Source organism: Bombina bombina, chromosome 5 (genome assembly GCF_027579735.1).
Source record: "Bombina bombina isolate aBomBom1 chromosome 5, aBomBom1.pri, whole genome shotgun sequence".
NCBI lineage: Eukaryota > Metazoa > Chordata > Amphibia > Anura > Bombinatoridae > Bombina > Bombina bombina.
Genome location: NC_069503.1, coordinates 472,071,202 through 472,080,785, shown reverse-complemented (window position 1 = coordinate 472,080,785; position 9,584 = coordinate 472,071,202). Strand labels below are relative to the sequence as shown.

The window sequence follows — 9,584 nt, the reverse complement described above, 5'->3', positions numbered from 1 at the left end:
ATATATTTCCCTAATTGGATTTAGCTGATAACAAGTGCAAACCAATTCACTTTATACTACCACAATGAACATGGCTAGCCTTGTTGTCTGCAAACTCAAGCCCTTCCTGGTTGGCTCTTCCTAATAAGGCAAGCGGTGGTTGAAGTATGTTTAGACTTGGCTAACATGTTATACTATTGCAAGTAGGGTTGCCACCTCGGCTATGTTTTCCTGCACGTTTATGAGTTACACATACTGCTGGGTGTGCAGAGGGCAACATGCACTGCGCATCTGGACAGCACTATTTATGTTCCTCCCTGCACACCCTGCAGCATGTGTAACTCATAAGTGTCCAGGAAAACATGGCCGAGGCAGCAACCCTTATTGAAAGACATTAGAAATGTCTAGTAATTACAGAGTTTTTACTATCCCTTTAAGGAACACTAATCAAAAATTATAGTGCTGTACCCATTTAAGAATAATTTACAGCTGTGACCAAGGTTGGCACAATTTAGAATAGAACTGCAGATTATTCACTATATTCTAGATGGTTCTTAAAAGGACAGAAAGGTCCAAATGAAACCATCATTATTTAGAGAGAAAATACAAGTAAAAAAATTCCAGATTATTATTTTATTTGCCTTGTTTTTTTGTATCCATTAGTAAGTAGTTATATGTAAGGTTAATGGCTCACAACATTTGTGATAGCAAAACTATGAAAGTAATCTCTTCTCATTTTGTTTTAATACACATATTACTCATGGAGATGTGTTTATATATACTGATGTGTTTTCAGGGTTGATTATACATCTGCAATGCCTTTCTTTTATAGCAACTAATGTAAGTTCACCAAAAATCCCAAATGAAATTTGCGTATACAGCTGTACACCCTGTACATATTTATTTAGATAAAACATTTAACCAGTTATTTGCAGCAGGCTGGGTAAGCATACAGGCTACAGTACATATGTATGCAGGGGAATTACTTTATTGCAAGACAGGAGGCTCCTATTTTGCGTATGCAGGGCAATGATTATATACTCTTCATTTGCAGGTATACCTCACTTTACAGCGCTTCACTTTACAGTGTTTCGCTAATACAGCGCTTTGTGGAGCTGAAGTTCATCCTCCAGTGATTTTGAAACAGTGCTGTAATCATCATGAGATTGCAAGAAAAGTGACTGGCACCATTTTGTTATGATTAGTTCACTCTGTGTACAGCATTACAGTGCAATCTGTGTCTCAGTGCTATAGTCTGCTACAGTAATTGTCACTATTTTACAGGTACAGTATTTAATACTGTGCTGTGCTAGTGTTAAACTAAACCTAGCACTATTGCACCCCCTAATATATGTTAGTTCAAACATGTTTTCAAGTTTTTAAACACTCTGGCAAGTGAAAAGAAAGCTAAAAACCCCTTGTTTCACTTTAAGGCGGTTTTCACTTTACAGCGGGGCTCCGGTCCCTAACCCCCTGTATGAGCGGGGTATACCTGTACACACACTGTGATGTTCAAACTACCATCTTATTTTCTATTTATATTTTACTTCATTCTAACAAGTATTGAAATCACATTTCCACCTGGCAGCAACTTTTGGTCTCAAAGCCAATTGTCTTATCAGTAAAACCTTCAGGGGTACATTGTTTGGTTATCATTTAACTTAAAGGCCATTATAGTAAAACAATGACATGGATTTAATTTTTAGAGACTAACGACCTTGCACCTGTGTGTATAACCCCTGCAAACATTCAGTAGTGCCAGTTGCAAGATATAGCTGTGTAATGAGCACTGCTGATTGGATCTGCAGTTTCTGCTTGGGATCAGCAGTGCTATGCAGGTGCACATTGGTTCTTGTACTATGTGTTTAACCTATTTGTAGGATACGTAGTCTTAAAACTACATACTGTAACAAAATTGAAAGTATTTTTTTAATATAATTGCCCTTTAAAGTAATGTGCACTTTCAATACTTCAGATACATCCTTGCTGAAATTTAAGACATCTTATAGGGAGAATATTGAATGTTAAAGTGAAGGTCAATTTTCGGCTACTTCTCTACTGAAGTTTATTAAATATCTTATAAGCATCCTAGTCGCTAACTTTTTTTTTTTTTTTTTTGCATCTTCCTTTCTTTTAAAAATTAAATATAAAAATCCTACCCATTTTCATTGGGACTCCTCCCCTCCAACACTTCCTTATTCTGTATTAGTGACGTACGTATGTCTAAAGCGCGTGCACAACATAAGGAAAAGAACTGCGCATACGCACCCGAATATTGGCAGCTTCTTGTTACTTACTTGTACGCGATCGTTATTGTTGTTGTGATGTATCGATTTTGGAAACAGGAAGCTGAATACGCATGCGCGTCTCATGAACAAGCCTCCGAGACATGAAGTTACACATGCGCAATACTTAGAAGTGACGTTGTGAAAAAGGGGTTGAACACCCCAGGGGGGGAAACAGAGATTGGAGCATTAGATCTTAGATATATGTCAATCAAGTTATCTAAGATGGTGGGTGGGCGGACGGGTACAGTATAACGGGGAACAAATAAAAGGTAAAAAGACCCTGTGATAAAATATGGTAAAAATGATGAAAGAAGGTCAAGTTCAGTTCAAATAAAGAGCTGAACGGAGTGAACGAGGCACCCGGACATGACCTTCACTTTAAAGGAACTTGAAATTACAAAAATACAGTGTTCTGAATGGTTATATGCAAGCAACAGTGGAATAATAGAATGCTCTATGTGTCTAACCCCTTGATTATCAGGTATGCTTTGCAACAAAAGATACCAAAAGAGCAAAGCAAATTCGATAATAAAAGTAAATTGACAAGGCTCTGCATGCTTTATCTAAACCACAATAGTTTAATTTTAACGTTCATGTTCCTTTAATGCATTGACTGTGAAAACTTTTCACACAAGCATTTTTGAGGGAAAACAAGTATATGGTTGTCTAAAAGTATTTTAAATGTGCTACTGTGTATTTCAGATATCACCTTTATGTGCTTTAAGCTAACTCCTGTCTCTCATTGACCTTGCTGCTGACGCGCTCTCCTAATGTTTACACCAAAATGTTGACATTAGTAAGTAGCTATATGTAAGGTTAATGGCTCACGACATTTGTGATAGCAAAACTATGGAAGTAATCTCTTCTCTCTCTTTTTTTTAAATACACATATTACTCATGGAAATGTGTTTATACCGACGTGTTTTCAGGGTTGATTATACAACTGCAACGCCTTTCTTTTATTGCAACTAATTATATGAGTTCGCCAAAAAATCCCAAATGAAATTTGCGTAAATGAAATGATATCCCAAATTAAATTTGCGTATACAGCTGTCACCACCCTGTATATATTTATTTAGATAAAAACATTTAACTAGTTATTAGCAGCAGGTTGGGTAAACATACAGGCTACAGTACATATGTATGCAGGGGAATGACTTTATTGCAAGACAGGAAGCTCCAGTTTGCGTAGGGAAATGGTTATAAAATATATACTCTCCATTTACACACACTACGGGGTGTTGTTGTTCCCCGCTGTTATAAAGGCTTTCATGGTTCGAAACAACACGGGCACCCAGGCTGCTCCCTCCCACTTCACCCTTTGCCCAACACGCGGTCACATGACCTTTGCGGTAGCTAAGAGATAGTGACTAACTCTTCCACCACCCAAACTTTTGGAAGTTAGTGAATATGTGAGTGGCTAGGCGCGCGCACCCTGTCTCTGCTTTAGAGCCGTGTCCCTTCACCTGCAGGCTGCTACACTTACAAGAGCGCGCCGCTACACCAACACGTTATCTGGCCACAGCAAACGCAAACAATTCTACCCGCGATTCTTTACACAATGGTTTAAAATGAAACCACGCCTTTCAATAATTCCACGCCCTCTTGGCTTTCGCCACGCCCCATTTAGAGTGCGCCACGCCCCGCACACCTCGCCTCTCCCGCAAGTGACTGGTTCACCGGTGTGACAGCTCTCGGATTTTACTGGCGTCTTCTTTTGCCTACATAGACCGCTTTGTCTAGCGGGGCCATCATGCCCCATAGCTTTACAGTAGTCCCTGTGGAGCAGCAGGACGGTACTGGGGACATAGTGCAAGAGGCACCAGGACAAGAGGAGGAGGAGGGCAACGGGGCAGGAGGGAGGTTCGCGGAGTACAGCAGCGATGAGTACTCATTGGGTGAGTTCAATGGAGACAATAAAGACAGTGGTTATTAATCAGCTGCTTGTAACTTCCTCATTGCCTGTATAGGGTATAACGTGAGGAAGGTGTCAGTGCCTATTGCGTTAGACATCTATGTAAGCTCACGGATACGTCGTGCTGAAGTAGATAACAGCCATTTAGACAAGTTTCACCTGCTTCAAAGAGATTACCCACAAACTATTGGCAGTATCCAGTAGCACTTGGTTTTTATTGGTTACATTTAAGATGAAATGTCTGTCAGTGTCAAGGTGGCGGATTCTTTAAGTGGTATCTTCAGGGTCACTAGTTTTTATTTTATTCTATGGAGCAGAATCACTAATGATTTGTGGGATGAGTGAGCTTTAGTGATTCAGCTGTATACAGTAACATAGGAACTTGTGGTGAAGATAGAGAAACGTTAGTGAATTTATTAGATTGACTGTCAGTATTGGGATAGCTTGGGAGTCACAGAAAATCTGTCTGAAGGGATTAAGAATTGAATGATTGTTTTTGATATCTTTGTGTAATATTACCTGTATATAGTATTTATTTAAATTGGTTTCATTTTATTTCAATGGAATTGAGATTTTGGGTGTCAGGTGAATATTAGATAGTGATCTCTTAAAAAAACAGTTTACAAACTTCTCATCTTTATGTTGTGATAGATATTTGTGTTATTGTTTTTGTTATCCCTTTTTCTTGGTAAGAAAGAAGTACAGGTACTTAGATTATTTAAGTATTTTACTTGTAACAACTGATTTTATTGTTGAAAGCGATACATTGTACAACTAATTAAAGGGACATTGTACACTAGATTTTTCTTTGCATAAATGTTTTGTAGATGATCCATTTAAATAGCCCACCTGGCTGTGTTTCTGTAAAAATAGCTTAGTTTTAAATAACATTGTGCTGATTTTCAGACTCCTAACCAAGCCCCAAAGTTTTAGATGCATACTGATGTATACAGACTTCAGACTGCTTCTGTTTGTATAATGGGCCTTTTCATATGCAAGGGGAAGGGGGGGTTCTGCTATCAGCCCCTTTTAGTGGGTGTCCCAGGTTAATCTCATCAATAGTGCTAAATTGGGAGCTTCTACATAAGATTTTAAAAGGTTTTATACTGGATTTTTATATCAGTATCTGTGCATATTCTTCTTTATAGTAGTGTCTATTACATGCAGTTAAATGAAAATTGGTGTATACTTCCCATTTAAATCCTTTATGCAAGAAGAACTTGTGGTAACATTTAACTGGTAATTTTTTGTTTTTTTTGTTTTCTGTCTAGTTCTTAAAGGGACAGTAAAGTAAAAATGACACTTTTGTGATGTAATTTTAAACAAATTTCCAATTTACTTATATTATCAAATTTTTTTGTTCTTGTTGAATACTTATGTTGAAGAATAAACCTAGGTGGACTCATACGACTCCGGGAGAGTGCACAAGTTTTTAACAGTTTATGGCAGCAGTATTTATAACATTTTTAAAAACAATGTTGCAAACAATACTTTTATAGATTGCTAAAGAGACGTGCACTCTTTGCATGCTCCATCTATTCTAGACCATGAAAGTTTAATTTTGACTTTAGTGTCTCTTTAACCTTCATATATATATTGGCAATTTTGGTCTCATAAAGTGCTGAATGCCAGGATAATATGGTGTAAATTATCCATGGATGCTTGCTAGTTAGTGAGAGTGGATTTAACTTTTTAAAGCCGTTATGCTGTTCTGTTCCGTCATAATTGGACTGGGTTTTAAAGCCGTTATGACTGAATAGAGCTGTCCTGAAGCCTTCTGTGCTTTCAGGATTTGATCGCGGCCTGGAGGGCGTTCCTAGGGTTGTAGGGACGCCCCCCAACAATTGAAATCTTGCGATCGTGTGGTTTCAATTTGTCTACATCGGAACAGTTGTTCCGATGTAGGCACTTTAGCCCTGACACGAAAGGGTTAATGCCTTCCATTTGCTGTTACTTAATCAACACTCCCTTTGTGGGACACACCAGAACTGCGCTTGCTTTCTTTCAATCCATGTTGGCCCTGTCCAATCCACAAGGTGGCCTCCTGTAAACCTTTTGACTGCTCTTCCACAATTCTGTGGAGGCCGTTTGTGGTACATGCCACCTTTTTGTCTTTCTTCCCTGCTTTGTCTGCATTTTCTGGCCATTGGTGGTTCTATGGGGATGCTGAGGGATGCCATGCCCTTCAGACGTATGTCTAGCACCCTTGTTGATTTGCAAGGGCTCCATATATTATATGTGCTGTGTCTTCACTACCTTTGTTAGCCACCCAAAGGGGCACTAAACCCAATTTTTTTTTCCTTTTGATTCTGATAGAGCATGCAATTTTAATCAACTTTCTAATTTACTCCTATTATCAAATTTTCTTCTTTCTCTTGGTATCTTTATTTGAAAAGCAAGAATATAAGTTTAAATGCCGGACCATTTTTGGTGAACAACCTGGGTTGTTATTACTGATTGGTTGATAAATTCACCCACCAATAAACAAGTGCTGTCCAGCGTCTGAACCAAAAATTGTCTGTCTCCTTAGCTTAGATGCCTTCTTTTTCAAATAAAGATAGCAAGAGAACGAAAAAAATTGATAATAGGAGTAAATTAGAAAGTTGCTTAAAATTGCATGCTCTATCTGAATCATGAAAGAAAAAAAAATGGGTTTAGTGTCCCTTTAAGTTCTAGAACCACCATTGCTTCTGGCCCTATCATGTCAGTGTGGCAGACATGCCCAGTGCTCCCTTTCCACTCTCTTCCCTTTTTTGGTCCCTTTGTCACAATATCACTACTACTGATAATCTGTACACAGTTGAATAAGCAGCTGGACACACACAGAAAGAGGGCCAGGTTCTGCATTTGGTTATTTGCTTGATATTTAGAAGATGATGATTGGAGATTCATATTTTACTGACAGCTATAGGGTTAATGTTAATTACGTGTCACCAGCAGCTAAGGGGTTGATCACTTTGGCATGTGTGATTGACAGGCAAGGGTTAATGTCATTGTGCCGGCTGTTACTGCCTGCTAATATGTTAATCACTGTTATACATATTACTGGCTATAATGTGGAAATAGTATGCATAATTACAAGCCATTTCTGTTGTCTTGCTATAGTATATTAGCCAAACATAAACATTTTAAAAGAAAATTAACATTGTTTTCTGTAATTGTTTGGCCTAATTTGAAGTAGCCAATGTGAGCGTGAGTCTGCAGCAGACAAGACTAGCCCCTTGAATCATTGTATTCTGCCAATAATGAATGTCAAAAATGGCCGGTGTCCACAGCATTTGGCTCTTTTTCGGAGCCAGATGTCTTCTTTATATTTGTGTGTTGCACTTTTATAAGAAGAAATCTGGCTCCAAAAAGAGCCGAGTGCTGTGGGCAGTGGCCATTTTCTGCATTGGTTGGGTACAGAATAAAACAAATGCATGTGACTAATAGTTAGTATAGAGCAGGGGTTTTCAAACCTGTCCTTGGGCCTCCCTAACATGCCAGATTTTCAGGATATCTGAACTGGAAGTTATTAACCTGCTCTCACCCAAGGTAATCCTGAAAATCCTGAGGACAGATTTGAAATCCTCTGGGACAGAGTATGTTGCTTGGTTAGCCTTTAAGAAGTCTACTGTGTGCTTTTTTCAGTTCTGAGCTAAATTACATAAAAAGGGGGTAAAATAAATAATTAAAGTATATTGCAAAGGTGTTTTACTCCCCGTAACTTAAAGGGACATTGTACTCTTTGAACAAATGCTTTATAGATGATCCATTTACAAAGCTCATCTGGGAGTGTTTTTGTAACAATGTATAGTTTTGCTTATTTTTTTAATAACATTGTGCTGATTTTCAGACTTCTAACCAAGCCCCAAAGTATCATATGTAGACCTAGGTCTACAGACTCCTGCTGTTCCTGTTTGTCTAAATGCTCTTTTAAAATGCAGGGGAGGGGGAAGTGTCTGCTTTTCCTGTTTCCTCAGCTCCTTTCACTGGGTGCCCCCACCCTAACCTCATCAACAATGCTAAACTGGGAGCTCCTAAGTAAGTTTTTAAAAGCAGTATGTGCATATTCTTGCTTAAAGTAGTGTCTATTACATGCAGTTATATGAAAATTGGTGTAAACTGTCCCTCTTTAAAATTTGATTTTAAAATTTCATGGAGTTTACAGTCTCCATGACAGTAAAGTCATAAGACATTCATGATTTAGACAGAGCATACAATTTTAAACAACTTTCCAATTTACTTCTATTAGTTAATTTTCTTCCTTCTCTTGTTATCCTTTGCTGAAAGGTTTATCTAGGCAAGCTCAGAAGCAGCAAAGAACTTAGGTTCTAGCTGCTGATTGGTGGCTGCATATATATATAAACATTGTCATTGGCTCACCCATGTGGTCAGTTAGAAACCAGTAGTGCATTGCTGGTCCTTCAACAAATGATACCAAGAGAATGAAGGCAATTTGAGAATAGAAGTAAACTGGAAATTTGTTTATAATTGTATGCTCTACCTAAATCATGAAAGAAAATTTTTGGGTTTCATGTCCCTTTTTAAAGGGACGCTGAACCCAAAAATTTTCTTTCGCGATTCAGATAGAGCATGTAATTTTAAGCAACTTTCTAATTTACTCCTATTATCAATTTTTCTTAATTCTCTTGCTATCTTTATTTGAAAAAGAAGGCATCTAAGCTTTTTTTTTTTTTTTTTTTTTTTTGGTTTAGCACTCTGGACAGCATTTTTTATTGGTGGATGAATTTATCCACCAATCGGCAAGAACAACCCAGGTTGTTCACCAAAAATGGTCCGGCATCTAAACTTACATTCCTGCATTTCAAATAAAGATACCAAGAGAATGAAGAAAATTTGATAATAGGAGTAAATTAGAAAGTTGCTTAAAATTTCATGCTCTATCTGAATTATAAAATTTTTTTTTTTGGGGCTCAGTGTCCCTTTAAGTAGTTTTATATGTATATTATGTACACATGTATGTGTGGGCATATATGTAATTTGTACACACACACACATAAAATCAAATTTAAAACCGCTGGGTTCTAGAATTTTGTATAATTTGTTAGTTATACAACCTAATACACAATACTTGATCTAAAAAGTGTGGCACAGAACTAATTCCAGTGTTATAGTTTATCAGAACAAGTCACAGTGATGAATGCACTCATGTTAATCAATCTTTATTGTTTGACTGAGGTTATAGGTAGGGATCTCCTATATATATATATATATATATATATATATATATATATATATATATATATATATATATATATATATATATATATATATATATATATATATATATATATATATATATATATATATATATAATTTTTTTTTTTTTTTTTTTGGTTTCTGAGGCTTCTGAAATGACTTCATTACCATTGAACAAGGTGTTGTCACACTGATGCATT

The 9,584-nt window shown here is 37.2% G+C and overlaps 1 protein-coding gene across 1 annotated transcript in view; it reads left to right on the top strand.

The window, feature by feature from the left end:
* The first annotated feature begins 3,919 nt into the window (after positions 1-3,919).
* The window catches only part of SLC12A7 (solute carrier family 12 member 7), a 468,927-nt gene continuing 463,262 nt past the window's right edge, over positions 3,920-9,584 (top strand). The window contains exon 1 of the mRNA XM_053714358.1: positions 3,920-4,165. Coding sequence (XP_053570333.1) covers positions 4,021-4,165 — 145 coding nt within the window. The 5' untranslated portion in view covers positions 3,920-4,020. The remainder of the gene's footprint in view (positions 4,166-9,584) is intronic.